This window comes from Mugil cephalus, chromosome 1 (assembly GCF_022458985.1).
Source record: "Mugil cephalus isolate CIBA_MC_2020 chromosome 1, CIBA_Mcephalus_1.1, whole genome shotgun sequence".
Classification (NCBI taxonomy): Eukaryota; Metazoa; Chordata; class Actinopteri; order Mugiliformes; family Mugilidae; genus Mugil; species Mugil cephalus.
In genome coordinates this window covers 37,424,303-37,441,941 of record NC_061770.1, presented here as the reverse complement: position 1 = coordinate 37,441,941, position 17,639 = coordinate 37,424,303, and the positions used below count along the sequence as shown (strand labels likewise).

Here is a 17,639-nt window from a genome sequence, read left to right as displayed (position 1 = left end):
TGTTTCTCCAGGGGGGTTAAATATGGGGGAATGTGACTAATTGTCATACACACGATTCATCTATGCAGCACAATGATTGGGATTCATGGCTGTGTTAAATGTAAACTAATTGTTCCATTGTTTAACGGGTTAAGTTGCCGAGTTGATAACCAGTGTCATGATACCACTTATCCAGATTGTCATTGTTGTGGATAGGTTCAGCTGAATAGGTTTGACAGTAACCCTGGGTAAGTTGAGCTCGCTTTGTGATGGATTTTTTATGCGTTTTTTTAGCTGCACTAGGGCTGATCAGCAAGCACTCCAGTGCATGGTAAAGACAGCAAGGAAGATCATACTCTACCAGTGATCAGTGCCATCTACAGCACCCACTGTCTAAGGAGAGTGCACAACATCATGTGTGACCAACCTGCTCCTGGATAACAAATTCATGCCACGGAAGACTTCTTCAACCCTCTCATGGTAAGTACTGTACTTGTCATGGTTCTCCGTCCTGGTCTTTTATTTGTGAATGTGTTTTGAGTTTCCTGGTTTATTTTCCTTGGTTTCCTATCTGATGTGCTTCGTGTTTTCCTTGATTGCCCTCATTAGTTTCACCTGTGTCTCATCATCCTTCTGCCCCTGTGTGTATATATAGCCCTGCCTGTCACATTGTTTTAGTCTCCAGTTTCAGGTTCCCTGTGATTATTGGTCCCCACTTTCTTGTCTCCATGTTTTTGTGTTCAAATGTTCAGTCACTTCCCAAAAGCCATTCAAACTGGCCATTTGTGCGTGTCAAAGGGTCCACAACAATATGAGGAGTACAGGTCCATACACTGCTGCAACATCTAGAGCGCTAAAACACCTATGTGAGGCTTCTGTTTGTCGACCTCAGCTCTGCCTTCAACACAATCCAACCCTACAAACTCTGCCCCAAACTCCTTAACCTGGAATTTAATAACACCCTGTGCGACTTGATTGTCGGCTTTTCAACAAACCACACACAGACTGTAAAGAGTTGACAAGCACTCCTCTTCTTCACTCCTCACCAACACTACATTTTGTACTTAGGTAGGTTGTTGGTCTTTCACTGTAAATTGTTGTTGTTCCTTGAATTTCACCACTTTATGAAAAGCACAAGTAAAACCACTAATGGAACAACATGCCTTAATGTTGAGCTCCATGACAGCCTATACTCCATTAGAAAATGTCTTAACAGTCGCCTTTTAAATATACACAGGACTGAACATTATGAACCAAGATGCAGTTTATTTTTACAATTACAAGAAGATGAATAACTGGAAAAACTGTGGACAAAAAGATCCTGAGTGGTACGTAAACACAATTAATAGTAGAAGTACTGGTAGCTGAGACAAGCAGCAAATCGTGTCACTTTTATCCATCAACATGAAGTCTCAATTTCTATAGCACTGATCAAATCAACCTTACAAAATGCTTCACAAAATACTACAAATCTGCAATTTAAGTGATAAATGTGTTTTATATTCATTATTGGATGATTTGAAGTTATATCATTTCAGCATGACACAATAGTTTAATTGCATATCAAATAACAATAGAAATAATAGCAATCATATCCGTGGCTTCTACAGAGTTAAACTGTGGTGCAAATCTGGGCCTGCTACAGAGTATGAAAAGAAAATCAATACAAAGGGACAATTCTAGTATACTGATACGTTATCGTAATTGTGGACTTTTGATGTTGTAAAGTTTGTACCTATCATCCCAATAAAAACTGCCAAAATCATGATAACAAGTGTCATGACAAACTTCTGCTTGTCATCAAAAACAATTGGAGAGAGATTTTCATTTTTGTTTAGTTTATAGCAACTATTTACAGAGCTACTCAAAGTTAAAACATGATCGGTTTTATTTCCTAACACCAGAGTAGATACATTTATCCTCTGTATCATCTCTTCGACTTCTCGATCGATTGGCCTTCTTTACTCTTAAAGCAGCGTAATGGAGGTTTTCTTCAGCCTGGAAACTCTGCTAATAAAACACAAAACAACAACTTACAATGAGTCACATACCTCAGAAGAAAACATTTCAGCAATAAGATTAGTTTGAAAGTTATCTGGATACCTCTGAGTTCATTGTGTATGAAGCTGAAAATCTTGCATCAGACTCTGAAACACAAAGAAAAGCTGTGTTTCTATGATGTAAAATTGAGTAATCACGTAATAAATAGTACAATTTACCTGTAACTTGCTGGCCTTTTCTCTTGTGTGTGTACAGTAAGGCAGCCAGTGAAAGTGTCAGGATAGTGGTGAACGCCAAAGCACCACTCAAGAAATACACCAAGACGAGAGAAACCTCCTCATCTGCAGCATGAGGCAGACATGGAATGACACTGACAACATCATCTTTATGGAATAATTATAACTGTTAATCAGATTAGAAAACATCTGTTACAGTTCTACTCACTCTTCAACTCCAGCTTGGTCCCATTTCCAAACAGTATGTGTCCACATGAGGCAACAGCACAGTCGTAGATCCCATTATGAGACAGATTCAGGTTCTCCATTGGCAGGTTGTAGACACAGGTGTGTGTTTTGGGGTTGTTTTTCCTCTCACACTGATCGTTCCTGCCTCCATGAGTGTAAATCAGTCCTGGATAAGATTCTTCAGAGTCTTTGAACCAGTAAACTCTGTGTTCTCCATCACAGGTCCCAGTGTGTACTGCACAGTTCAGAGTCACAGCGTCTACTAGCTGGACGGTCTCAGAGGAAGACTGATGAACTAAAGTGTTAATATTAAAACCTGAACCCTTTACACTGACTGTAACGCCTTCTGCAAATTCAACGGTGGTAGAAGTTGTACTTGCACAATAATAAGTAGCTGAGTCTGAAATACGCAAATCTGAAATAATCAAGTGGTTTTTACCATTTTTAATTTCCATTGTAAATCGTGAATTGTTTAAATATTCATCATAAAATACCTCACTGTCACTATAGATGTAGAAAGAAGAAATTAGCTCTGGTTTTTGTCTCAATGTTTGCTTATACCAGTAAAACCTTGCTGCCACTTCATTTTCATAGAAACATCGCAAAATTACAGTTTCACCAACATTTACTGATTTGAAGCCACTCTCTTGATGAACAGACAAGGACTGATGTGTCTCCTGAGGTAAAGTGACTGGAGAGACAAAGCAAAGACACAACTGATTTCATATTTTAGAAGAAAAATTATGATTTCAAACAGTGTCAATACAAAAATATAAACCATGGGCACAAAAACACAACTCACCCTTTCCCCACAAGAACAAACATGTCAGGTAGAAAACAAACATTACAGATGTCATCGTGTTCAAATCGGAGACTCGAGTGAAAAGAATCTTGCTCTTAAGCTTCACCGACTCTTCAAAGACAAGACTTTGTTTGATTGGCCAGTCTGAAGTGAAACTGTACGTCCCATTTAAGTAACATGTTCACAACCACAGTGACACACTTGATAAGGGGTAGAGCTAAAGACTTGTTGAGAGGTATTTGAAAAGTGTAGCTGCTCTTCAAGCTGCCCTATGCCCTATACTCATGTAACCCCTTAAAGATATCACTGGTCATATACCACATGTTCCAAAAGGGATTATAATCACATCAAATCCATGGCTTCGTTAATGAGTTGGATTTTTTTTTTCTTTTTCAGTACAATACTTTTGAGTGCACTCAGCTGACAGTTGATCTATGTGCCAGCTCAAATAGTTCAGTTGACAGCATATTTGAGTTCACATGGTAGTGTGTAGAGTTGGAGCAGTTGGGTGCGCCTGGGAGCAAATTGGGGGGTGGGTCAGGGCCTGGGGACCCTTCAGTTCCTGAGCTGCACCTCTACCCACTGCTCCACGGCTCTAGGCTATAGGATCCCAGAACAGAAAAACTGTAAAGACAGATAAAAACATCTTAACCAAAAAACAGAGATCCTTCACAGACAGCTTTGACTAGGTCTTGCTTATTCTCAGAACAGAGGCCCATATCACGAAGCAGGATTACGGTTTTAGTGAGGTAACTTCAGGGTTAACCCTGGGTTTCCGGTATCACAAAGCTGGATTCATTCTTATCGAGATACGTTACCATGGTAACTCACTCTGAACGGCAAACCTGCTTCGGGTCAGGGTAACTTTCAGGATTGATCTGAATCCAATAAAAAGCTCCACCCACGGGCCAATCAGCTGTTCGGGAAAGAAGGACATGCCTTTTCATTGAAGAACAAATTGAGATTGGACCCCAAATCATGACAAAAGCATGCATCTTCCAGGAGATAACAACAGAAAGAAGGATATATTTTTGCCATTTGTCCCCGCTAAGCTCAAACACAGCTCAAAATCAGGATCATTTCATTCAGAGATGAACGGTATGTACGTTCCCCCTGCATGTCTATATGTCTATCTATGTTCACCATTACTGTTAAGTACTTTTGTGTCTGCACTGAATGACTTGAATTATTGTGTTTATTTTACACAGTGGGTGATTATGGGTCTGGGTGAAGAGTCTGCACATTCGCCATACAGTGTATAAATGTTCATTGTTTTATTCAAACAATGACACTAAAAAAGATTGATTGATTGAAACAGCAGCAAAGGATCAATCTTATTTAAATGCTGAACAGTAAGTCCTGAGGTCACGAAGTTTCCTTTGAGGCTCCAGCACATCTGAGTTTTGCCAGTTCAGTTTAACAGACTAGGGGTTTTGACAGCTGTGAAATACGGCAATACAGCACCAAATAAAGATGGTGATGTAATGATATTATTTCACTCATGTCACAGTGACACACTTGATATTTGACCAAGGGGCAGGACTAAAGACTTGTTGAGAGGTATTTGAGTGTAGCTGCTCTTCAAGCTGCCGTTAGATTAGATCATTAAAATATAAATGACGTCACATTCTCACTCATGTAACCCCTTACTGACATCACTGATAGGTCATATTCAACATGTTTGTTTAGCATTAGGTTTTGTAAAGTGCAGAAATGTTCAGAAAAAGGTGCAAAAAAAGGTACAGTCACATGCAATACATGGCTCAGTTATTGAGTTGGGTAATTATTATTATTTTCACTATCATACTTTACAGTTATAATCAGTAAGACTTCTGAGTGGACTCAGCTGACAGTTGCTCTATAAACCAGCCCAAGTAGTTCAGCTGACATCTTATTTGAGGCATCCACTGGAAATTCCCATTCAGGGCAGCTTATTTAAGGCCTATAGGATCCCACAACAGAACAACTGTAAGGGTTATTAAATAGAGATATCTTGACCAAAACAACTATTCTTGAAAACTAGTGATCCTTCACCGAAGGTTTGGACTAGTTCTAGCTTAATCTTTGCTGTAAAAAAATGATTATATCCACTTTTACTACCCAAGGTGACACAAAGAGCTACGAATGTTAAGTCAAATGCTGAACATTTAGTCATGAGTTTCACCAGTTCACAGTTTAACAGACTATGGACTTTGGTAGGTGTGGAATACAACAATACAGAACCGAATATGGAAATGTGGTGACTTTTTTGTAATGTCTGACATGGAGCAGACCAGTGTGCTCTGTAATGTTGGTAGTTTGTAAAAGCTAAAGGTAGTGTCATGACAAACCTGTACCAGCACTGGATCACAAATGTGTGTCTTTTCCAGATTGTGATGCTAGCTCCTGATCCAACTCCAAAACCACAACTAAACAAACATTTGTCAGTCCAGTGTCACCCTGTATGACAAGATAGGACACTGGTGGAAGGAAATTGCAGACGTGTTGACTTTCGTATCAGGAAATAGTGAAAAAGCCTGTGATTGTAAAGATGCTGAAAGTTATAGATCATGAGTATAAACCACTGAGGCAGCATTACCTCATAAGTACATCAAAACATGATTCAAGTGGAGTTGGACTCTCGTTTTATTCAGCAGTAGCAGATCTCTGGTCCAGCAGAATCATGTAGTCTGATGCTGTACTTATGATGTTCTATTCTGCAACACAACCACAACAGCAACATGTCTCCTGTTATGGGTTTATCCAACTTTCTTCTCTCTCCTCTTTTCCCTCATGGGAGCTTGAGCACACAGCCTGATTTGACTTGAGGGATGGCAGCTTTCCAACGCTTCTCCTCTGCTTTAGAGATTCAGGCATAATGCAGGGCAGCTAAGTGTGGGCGGAGCCTGGAAGCTGAGGACTGATTTAGATCGCTGTTTGAGCGTTCCAGCATTGTGGAATTAACTGTCCCGTGGGAAGACAGAGTTGAAGAGGCTAATGAGCACAAGAAAGATTGATACGTAGAGTTGGCATCGGAAGCTGAGCGGCAAGGCTGGAGCGCCCAGGTGGAGGTCAGCTGCCGTGGATTTGTTGCGAAATCCGCCGTTGCTCTCCTGTGTGAGTTGGACATTTGCGGAAAAGAACATAGGGATGCTGTAAAGAATATGTCCCAGGCAGCAGAACGAGCGAGTCAATGGTTGTGGCTACGAAGGAAGCACGCTAACTGGGGAGCATGCTAAAGGTAAGGCTAGCTATGTACTGTCAATAGGTAGCAGTTGTACTAAGTTTAATCTAATCTGTTGGTTGAAAGGCACACAGTGGTGTGGTGGCTGCATTGAGGGAGGTGACTCTGGGACACTGGCTCACTGTTAAGCTTTTTTGAGGTGTCGTGGGCCTAACTTAATGAAACATTGGTAAAGGGAGGTGCCCACTAGAAAACCCCAATGATGTGCTGCACACTGCGTACTGCCTACTGTTGCTAGTTAGGCTTGTTTGCTGGCGTTTTCTTGTGTGTAACTTCTGTTCTTGGCAGAGGGGAGGAATGTTAGGCTAGGCTAATTGTATATCCTTTCTGACATAGGCAGAAGGAAGAGATGTCTGGTCCGAGTGTAGTCGCATTCCCATCATCTCTATTACCTACTGCTGCGTGCTAGGTTAGTAAGTAGATGACCACTGGTCTGCTTGTTGGTTGTCCAGTTGGACCGGGCTTCTAAAGGAGTTTTGCCTTAGATCATGGCACAAGGGATTGTAACATCTCGTCCTGTGTATTAATGAATACCTCTTCTTTACTTGTGGATAACAAAGTCACTCCACAGAAGACTTCTCCAATTCACTCATCGTAGGTAGTGTACTAAATCCTAAGGGATCATAACAACTAGTCGAAGCCACATTACTTCATTATGATAGATTAATGTTCACATCAGTTGGTGAATGGCCAACTATTTAATCAAGGGAATTCAAAATCTCAGGCAAATGTTAAATCCATCATTTTTATATTTCTTTGTTCTCATCTAAATTCGTCCTGTGAACCTCTCTGAAATGGATCTTGGGAACCTCATGTAAACCTCTCAGTGATGTTCTACAAGTTTTAAAACAACACTTTGTTAGAGTTACATTTTGTAACCAACATGTCCATGCACGGCCATCTTTGCCACAGCAGATGAAATCACATGTTATTTGTCTGTACACTTGTAGACACAGTCGGCAGATATTCTGATGCAGAGTACCAGCCTCACAAAACCACAGGTCATCACCTTTTGACTACAACCACACAGAGAGGATAAAATTAAACAGATCTAGGTGTGTCGCTGTGTGATGCACATTTTGTACTTATGTAGGTTGTTGGTCTTTCACTGTGAATCTTTGTTGTTCCTTGAATTTCACCAGTTTCTAAAAAACAAAAATAAGACCCCTGATGCAACAACATGCCTTAATGCTGAGCTCTATGACAGCCTATACTCACTCCATTAGTTGAGGATAGTGTTTGGCCTCTTTGAAAGCATTGGACATTTTGAATGCATAAATATGTCGATGGTAAGTGACTGTGGTTGTAATGTCAGCTCTTGGAAATATCCTAAATCTTCATCTGTATTTTTCATTCTAGTTTCTGGTACAAATAATGAGTGTAAATAATCCATTTTTCCACTATGGCTGGTTATCACCATTGATTCCTGAATTGTTTTGATTCTGATTCATGCTTTCAATGCTGTGTATTTAAAAGAAGGATTTTATGAATCATGTTGGATCTTTCAAATCAACATCAATAAAAATCTGAAATACAGTTTTTTAAACTGAAACCAAACTTAATGTCGCGACGATTTGTGTGTCGTTATATTGTGGTTATTATGCAGCTATTTAAAAAAAGAAAATAAATAAATAAAAATGTAGGAAACATTTGAATCCTGACATCATTGAACACAGTGAATGTTATGTATTAGTGTTATATGGACCTTCTGGCATGTGTAATACCCAGGGAACACTTAAGCACAATGAAAAAATGTCTTAACAGTTGCCTGTTATATATAATATATACAGGACTAAAAATTATGAACAAAGATGCAGTTTATTTTTACAACTACAGAACGATGAATGACGATGAACTGTGGACAAACTGTAGATAAAAAGAACACAATAGAAGTACTGGTAGCTGAGAAAAGCAGCACATAGTCTCACTTTATCCATCAATATGAAGTCTCCATTTATATAGCACTGTTCAAATCAACCTTACAAAATGCTTCACAAAATCCTAAAAATCTGCAAATTTAAGTGATAAATGTGTTTTATATTCATTATTGGATGATTTGAAGTTATATCATTTCAGCAGGACAAAAAGGTTTAATTGCATATAAAATAACAATAGAAATAATAGCAATTATATCCGTGGCTCCTACAGAGTATGAAAAGAAAATCATTGAATTTTGTTTTCAAATAATCTCAAATACAAAGGGACAATTCTAGTATACGGATACTTTATCGCAATGGTGGACTTTTGATCTTGTAAAGTTTGTAACTTTAATCCCACTAAAAACTGCCAAAATCATAATAACAAGTGTCATGACAAATTTCTGCTCGTCATCAAAACCAATCGGGGAGAAATTTTTATTTTTGTTTAGTTGCAGTTTAGTTTAGAGCTAGAGTTTTATTTCCTAACACCAGAGTAGATACATTTATCCTCTGTATCATCTCTTCGACTTCTCGATCGATTGGCTTTCTTTAGTCTTAAAGCAGCGTAATGGAGGTTTTCTTCAGCCTGGAACCTCTGCTAATAAAATAGAAAACAACAATTTACAATGTGCCACATACCTCACAAGAAAACATTTCAGCAATAAGATTATTTTGAAAGTTATCTGGATACCTCTGAGTTCATTGTGTATGAAGCCGAAAATCTTGCATGAGACTCTGAAACACAAAGAAAAGCTGTTTCTATGATGTAAAATTCACTGATCATGCCATAAACAGTACAATTTACCTGTAATTTGCTGGCTGTTTCTCTTGTGTGTGCACAGTAAGGCAGCCAGGGAAAGTGTCAGGATAGTGGTGAACGCCAAAGCACCACTCAAGAAATAAACCAAGACAAGAGAAACCTCCTCATCTGCAGCATGAAGCAGACATGGAATGACATTAAAAACATCATCTTTATGGAATAATCAGAACTGTTAATCAGATCAGAAAACATCTGTTACCGTTCTACTCACTCTTCAACTCCAGCTTGGTCCCATTTCCAAACAGTATGTGTCCGCATGAGGCAACAGCACAGTAGTAGATCCCATTATAAGACAGATTCAGGTTCTCCATTGGCAGGTTGTAGACACAGGTGCGTGTTTTTTGTGTTATTTTCTCTCTCACACTGATCATTCCTGCCTCCATGAGTGTAAATGAGTCCTGGATGAGATTCTTCAGAGTCTTTGAACCAGTAGAGTCTGTGTTCTCCATCACAGGTCCCAGTGTGTACTGTACAGTTCAGAGTCACAGAGTCTCCTAGCTGGACAGTCTCAGATGAAGACTGATGAACCGAAGCGTTCATGTTCAAACCTGAACCTTTTACACTGACTGTGACGCCTTCTGCAAATTCAACGGTGGTGAAAGCTCTATGTGCGCAGTAATAAGTAGCTGAGTCTGAAATACGCAAATCTGTAATATTTAAGTGGTTTTTATCATTTCCAGCTTCCAGTGTGAAGCGGGAGTTGTTTTCGAATTCATCATGAAATGTCCTACTTTCACGACGGATGTAGAATGAAGAAATGAGTTTTAATTTCTGTCCTAGAATTTGCTTATACCAGTAAAACCATGTTGACGCTCTTCCATGGAAACATCGCAAAATTACACTGTCACCAACATTTACTGATTTGAAGCCACTCTCTTGACGAAGAAATGAGGAGTGCTGTGTCTCCTGAGCTGAAAAAGCAAAGACAATTTATTTCAGATTTTAGAGATAAGTTATAACATAGAAATGAGAAACAATTAGAAACAGTGCCACTAAGAAAATTCAAACCACAGTCACAAAAACACTCACCCTTTCCCCACAAGAACAAACATGTCATGTAGAAAACAAACATTGGAGATGTCATCGTGTTCAAATCGGAGACTCAAGTGAAAAGAATCTTGCTCTTAAGCTTCACCGACTCTTCAAAGACAAGACTTTGTTTGATTGGCCAGTCTGAAGTGAAACTGTACGTCCCATAAAAGTAACATGTTCACAACCACAGTGACAAGCTTGGTAAGGGGCAGGACTAAAGACTTGTTGAGAAGTATTTGAAAAGTGTAGCTGCTCTTCAAGCTGCCCTATGACCTATACTTATGTAACCCCCTTTAAAGATGTCACTGATTGGTCATATTCCACATGTTTCTTCAGGATTAAGTTTGCAGAAATGTTCAAAAAAGAGATCACAATCACATCCAATACATGGCTAAGTTATCGAGTTGGATAATTATTTTTTTTCCAGTAGAATACTTTACAGGTATAATCAGTGAGACTTCTGATTGCACTCAGCTGATAGTTGATCTATAAACAAATTCAATTAACCTCTTATTTAAGGAATCCACTGGAAATTCCCATTCAGGGCAGCTTACCTAACTCCTGTACGATCCCAGAATAGAACAACTGTAGAGGGAATTAAATAAAGATGCCTTGACCAAAACAACTGTTTCAAGATGGGTGCAACTGTCAGTCTCAAATCTTGTGAAAAAGGAGTTGAGGTCCTTAGCCAGTGATACTGGACCATTGCCCTCAACATGAGAGATGGAAGTTGTATTCCCAGCTGACATGTTTTTGAGACCTTGCCAGGCTGTTCGCAGATTCCCACCTTTGAATTTTTGCTCAACTGTGTCCCTTTACTTTAGCTCGGCAGCTTTTATGGCACCCTTAACCTCTTTGTTCATCTCCTTTTTCCCACTGTAAGAACCAGAGAAAAAGATACTCTATTTCCTGTCAAGAAGAGCTTTGAGTTATTTCGTCACCCATGGTTTGTTATTGGGAAAGATGGTAATTGTGTCCGAGTCTGTTACTTGTGTTTTCTGTGCGCTTCCTGTTTTATTTTGAAAACCTTGTCTTCCCAGTGTTTTTGTCAGTTTTACTTCCCCTCTTTGTTCTTTTTTCCAGCATTGGTTGATTATTTTTGTGTTTCACCTGTGTCTTGTTTCCGTGTGTATTTAAGCCCGCCCCACTGTGTTCTCCCTGCCAGATTGTCTTAGTACCTTGTGTCTTTGCATTCCAGCGTTACTCCTATTTGCCTTAAGAGTATGACCGTTCTTGTTCTTTGTCTTTTTGGATTTCTGCTTCTCCTTGCCAGTTCGTTTGCCTGACTTTGTCAGCCATTTTGTGTATGACCTCCTGCTTCCATTTGAATTAAGGATTTTGTATTGTGATTGTGCCTTGCCTTCCTTTTTGCACCTGGGTTCACACTCACCAGCCTTCTGAAATTGTTCTGGTGGGAGTGATGTTGTGAAATGAAGGGAGTGAAGTATGCTGGTGCAAGCAGGATAGTAGCGTGATTGGCAGATCCAAGTGGGGGGGAGGGTGACAGACTAGACGTATATGCATTTGGAACAGATCCATAACATTTGTCATGAGTCTTCCCCATAGGTGCAGGTGACATATTGATGAAAACCTTTCAGAAAATTATTGTCAGCGCTGCAGTGATTGAAGTCACCAAGAACGAATTGAATGGATCTGGGCAACAACATGTACTCTCAGTGATATTCTACTAGTTTAAAACGCCACTTTCTTAGAGTTATGTTTTTAACCAACATATTTGTGCAAGGTCAACTTCACCACAATAGCTAAAGTCACGTGTCATATGTCTGTACACTTGTAGACACAGTTATCAGATATTCTGATGCAGGATACCAGCCAACAGACAACTGCAGATCATCACCTTTTGACTACAACCACATGCAGATGATGAAAGGAAACTGCTTCCTTAATGCTGAGCTCCATGACAGCCCATACTCACTTCATTAGTTTGGGTTAGTATTTGGCCTCTTTGAAAGCATTGGGCATTTTGAATTCATAAACATGTCAATGGTAAATGTCTGTGCTTGTAATGTCAGCTCTTGGGAAATATTCATATGTAGTTCTGTACACAAACAGGTACAAGAAAAAAAATGAACACAATTGCTCTTGTTTCAATAACTTTTTTTATAAAAATCTTGTTTATTTAACAACTTTTGTACCAGTCATATTTATTCCAGTCCATCAGCTCTAACATAAATTTCAAGTGTGAATAATTGTTTGTAGAGTTAGATTTTGACTGATCATATTCAAGCATAATTAGTGGTTGTTTGATAGATCTGATACATGGCTCCATCTTGAAGTCCCCATGGTTCTGATGCATGTCCTAAAAAGAACTTTCCTCCTTCCGTCCTTTAGTCTCCTAGATGTCCTTTTAAAATAACGGTAACACTTTCTATGAAGGTTGTATTTATAATGCCCTATGAATGCACTCATAACAGTTTATAATGGTTGTCTATAAAGCATTATAATGGTCATTATTACCATCTATACATATTCACAAGTCGTCATAACCAACTTCATGATGCATTATGACAACTGGTTATGAATGATTATAATTTTAATCTGAATAGTGAATTATAAATATGTCAATATCTGCCTAGTCACTTGTTCATTTCATGATGCATCATTACTACTTTGCTTTGCTAAATGTGCATAGTGATGCATAATGAGTTTTGACTTCGCCTATAATGCTTTATATCTGTAGCTATAAGTATATATAATAAAGTTATAATAATGTATACATCTCCCTACAGCACACACTTATAAACATCTATGCAATATCATAAGTGCTATTTGTCAGCGCTAAGTAAAGTGACAAGAATATGACACTATTATTAACAGTTCATTGCACCTTTTAATTACTCATAGTAACTTATATCTAAGTCCTGAGTCCGGCATCTTTACCCCATATGCACAATATTATAAATGACTATGTTAATATTATAGGTGTTATTTGTCAGCTTTAGGTAAATTAGTGCAAATGAGGTGTTGTGGATATAAGACTATTATAAACAAATATGAGGCACAATGAAATGAGAGCCTGGACAGTAAAGACAAAAGGAATGCATTTAGTTCACTTTATTTTCATTTAAACCAACACACATAATCAGAATGATTATCAATGTTCTGAGCACATTACACAAACACATGAAACACATGAAACAGGCCACAAAGAAATGTCCTAGAAACAATCCTAGAAATGTGGCTCTTAAAAGTGCCTTTGGGTTGGTGAGGTGATTCAGGGTCAGAGGTCAGGAGATGGTTTGACAGCAACTACAAGAAAAACAGAGGCAAATCTTTAGTGCTCTAGCTGGGTTTGTTTTTTTTTTTTTTATGCAGAAAGGTTTGATTGAAAACACATAAGCATATCACGTTTTTTTGTTTAAAGCAGCCTAATGAGACATTGTGTTACCGCATATCATGCAGGCAGCGCAGATTACCCGTAGATGGCTTAAGCTAGCTAGACGAAAGTTACCAGACACGGCTAGTTTTCCCTCACAAGTTAGATCGTTTTCATATTCTTGCGTTTAATGATTGAAACCATTCGAAATCATTGCTTTAATATGTAAACGATGTGCTTCATGTAAGCAAAGTAAGGCATTAGCTGACAAAACACTAGCAGGACAGAGAGACAACATACCTGTCCTGGAGAGGGCTCAGCAGAGAAAGGAAAGAAAAACCGCTTTCTGATACAGTCAATGCTTTACGACAGTGGGTGGAGCTGTGGAGGGAGGTGGGTGGGGTCAGAGGTCAGGGGTCATGGACTAAGGAATGACATTTCTACAATAATAATAATATAAATAAAAACGATATTAAAATAATATCTGACGGCATTCAATAAAGGCGGATATTTCTAGCGATCCTGTATAAGAGACCGATATAACAAATAACCATTAATTTTTTTCGAATCTCAAAGTGCCGAATCCTGCAGCAAAATTGACGTTACATTAAAAACCGAAATAAGACCATTACAAATCTAGTCTAAATGAAATAAAATCAAACCTCTTCATTGCGCAGTGTCACATTGACAGTGGTCCTCATAGCACGAAATAATTTCCAATTGAAATACATCAGTTTGAAATTCGTTTCGAGCGGCATGAAAATTTGAGAAAAATCAGCAGGCACCAAACAATAGATTAATTTTCGTGACAGTTTCACATCCACTGTGAGACCAGGTTGGCATTTAACCGCTTCTTTATACAGGAACGCTAGAAATGTCCGCATTTATTGAATGCCGTCAGATATTATTTTAATATCGTTTTTATTTATATTATTGTTGTAGAAATGTCATTCTTTAATCCATGGCCCCTGACCTCTGACCCCACCCACCCCCCTCCTCAGCTCCTCCCACTGTCGTAAAGCATTGACTACGGGTTTTCTTTCCTTTCTTCGCTGAGTCCTCTCCAGGACAGGTATGTTGTCTTTCTGTCCAGCTAGTGTTTTGTCAGCTAATGCCTTACTTTGCTTACATGAAGCACATCGTTTACATATTAAAGCAATGATTTCGAATGGTTTCAATCATTAAACGCAAGAATATGAAAACGATCTAATTTGTGAGTTAAAACTAGCCGTGTCTGGTAACTTTCGTGTAGCTAGTTTAAGCCATCTACAGGTAACCTGCAGTGCCTGCACGATATGCGGTAACATAATGTCTCATTAGGCTGCTTTAAACAAAAAAACGTGATCTGCTTATGTGTTTTCAATCAAACCTTTCTGCATAAAAACAAACCCAGCTAGAGCACTAAAGATTTGCCTCTGTTTTTCTTGTAGTTGCTGTCAAACCATCTCCTGACCTCTGACCCTGAATCACCTCACCAACCCAAAGGCACTTTTAAGAGCCACATCTCTAGGACCACGCCGTGCCACTTTTGTGGCCTGTTTCATGTGTTTCATGTGCTTGTGTAATGTCAGAGCATTGATGATCATTCTGATTATGTGGGTTGGGTTAAATGAAAATAAAGTGAACTAAATGCATTCCCTTTGTCTTTACTGTCCAGGCTCTCATTTCATTGTGCCTCATATTTGTTTATAATAGTCTTATATCCACAACACCTCATTTGCACTAATTTACCTAAAGCTGACAAATAACACCTATAATATTAACATAGTCATTTATAATATTGTGCATATGGGGTAAAGATGCCGGACTCAGGACTTAGTTCATTGCACCTTTTAATTACTCATAGTAACTTATATCTGTTAATAATAGTGTCATATTCTTGTCACTTTACTTAGCGCTGACAAATAGCACTTATGATATTGCATAGATGTTTATAAGTGTGTGCTGTAGGGAGATATATACATTATTATAACTTTATTATATATACTTATAGCTACAGATATAAAGCACTATAGGTGAAGTCAAAACTCATTATGCATCACTATGCACATTTAGCAAAGCAAAGTAGTTATGATGCATGATGCAAGTGACTAGGCAGATATTGACATATTTATAATGCACTATTCAGATTAAAATTATAATCATTCATAACCAGTTGTCATAATGCATCATGAAGTTGGTTATGACGACTTGTGAATATGTATAGATGGTAATAATGACCATTATAATGCTTTATAGACACCTTATAAAATGTTATGAGTGCATTCATAGGGCATTATAAATACAACCTTCATAGAAAGTGTTACCGTTATTTTAAAAGGACATCTAGGAGACTAAAGGACATTTAGTTCTTTTTAGGACATGCATCAGAACCATGGGGACTTCAAGATGGAGCCATGTATCAGATCTATCAAACAACCACTAATTATGCTTGAATATGATCAGTCAAAATCTAACTCTACAAGCAATTATTCACACTTGAAATTTATGTTAGAGCTGATGGACTGGAATAAATATGACTGGTACAAAAGTTGTTAAATAAACAAGATTTTTATAAAAAAGTTATTGAAACAAGAGCAATTGTGTTCATTTTTTTTCTTGTACCTGTTTGTGTACAAGAAAAAAGATGGAAAAAAAATCGAAGACAATGAAAGTGTCGTAACTATGTTTTACTCTATAGCGCTGCAGTCCATCTCACAGACAAACCACCATTCACACTCACACCTAGGGTCAATTTAGGATCACCACTTAGCCTAATGAGCATGTGTTGGAGGTGGGAGGGAACCCATGCAGACATAGAGAGAATATGCAAACTGGACTCAAACCTGGACCTATAGCTCTGACACGGGGTGGAGAGAGAGACAGAGCAGCTGGCTGAACTATTGTCCATGAAAATACGGCGTGAACGGTATTGTGACTTTTATTTGATTATATTCATATATTATGTTTATATCACTGCTGCACATTACGTGGCGTTTATTTTATTGTATTTTACACCAGACGTTACAAGGCTGCACATTTGCTTGTAGATTATTATTGTTATTGAGATGAGTATTAATACTCTTCACTACCTCTTGAAATACACACACAGTGGAGATACTTCATAACTGTTTACAAGTTAACTTCTGTCAATAACAGACATAACACCTACTGTGCAGCGTTGTATGGTATGGAAGACTGTGATAATGGGTGTTTTATATCAGTCTCTAATTTTTTTATCTTATTTAGCAGGCTAATCTACAAGCAAATGTGCAGCCTTGTAACGTCTGGTGTACAATACAATAAAATAAACTTCACGTAATGTGCAGCAGTGATGGTTCAGCCACCTGTTGTGTCTCTCTCTCCACCCTGTGTGTCTCTCCATTGAGCTGTTACGCTAGGAGCGCCCCCTTCAGGTTTGGAGAACTTCCGGTTGTAACGACCAGTAATGCAGCGTTTTTCGTTTGCACATCGTGTCATGGTTTGCATCATTTCTCTATTTGCAGCGCGTTTCATGATGACGCATCTGTCTTTTGTCTTTTTTTGCAGCACGTTTTTTTGTTTGCTCCACATTCTTCTTTTTGTACTTCATTTATATTTGTGTTTGAGTATGTGATTTTGCATTGTTTCTGTACTTGAAGCTGTTTTCTCAAATTGAGACGTATTTGGTCGTTGCTGTCCGTTTGGCCCGTGTCGGCCCCGTATGTTTCAGTTTGGAGCAATTTTACTTAAAATTAAACTGCTTCCAGAACGCAACAAGATTTCTAATGAGAGGATGCAGCAAATGCCAAGTATTTAAAAGGAGAATTTAATGAAACAATGTTGGATCTTTCAAATTAAGATCAATATAAATAATCTGAAACTATTTTTTGATCATATGTACTTACTCCATTTGTCTTAGATTTGTCTTAGCTTATATTGGATTTTTTTAAAGCCTTTAAACACTGACCTTAAGTAACGCCTTGAATGTTATATGTTACAGTAACATGACCCCTATAACATGAGTAACACCCAGCGAACACTTAAGCACAATGAGAATAAGTGTTAAAAGTCAGCTAATGAATACACACAGGACTAAACTTT

At 38.4% G+C, this 17,639-nt stretch overlaps 1 protein-coding gene across 1 annotated transcript; it reads right to left on the bottom strand.

The window, feature by feature from the left end:
- Nucleotides 1-1,248: 1,248 nt before the first annotated feature.
- Nucleotides 1,249-3,301, bottom strand: LOC125014141. Its single transcript, XM_047595206.1, has 5 exons — nucleotides 3,247-3,301; nucleotides 2,425-3,135; nucleotides 2,199-2,321; nucleotides 2,083-2,126; nucleotides 1,249-1,989 (listed from the first exon to the last, which is right to left on the bottom strand). Exons 1-5 carry the CDS (start codon nucleotides 3,299-3,301, stop codon nucleotides 1,867-1,869), a joined length of 1,056 nt encoding a protein of 351 aa, XP_047451162.1. The 3' UTR covers nucleotides 1,249-1,866.
- Between the last annotated feature and the right edge of the window lie 14,338 nt (nucleotides 3,302-17,639).

Coding starts and splice junctions, on each gene's coding strand:
- LOC125014141 (XM_047595206.1), bottom strand. CDS start 3,301: ATGACATCTGTAATGTTTGTTTTCTACCTGACATGTTTGTTCTTGTGG. Junction 2,127..2,198: donor AAAAGGCCAGCAAGTTACAG/GTAAATTGTACT, acceptor TTTGTGTTTCAG/AGTCTGATGCAAGATTTTCA. Junction 1,990..2,082: donor CATACACAATGAACTCAGAG/GTATCCAGATAA, acceptor GTGTTTTATTAG/CAGAGTTTCCAGGCTGAAGA.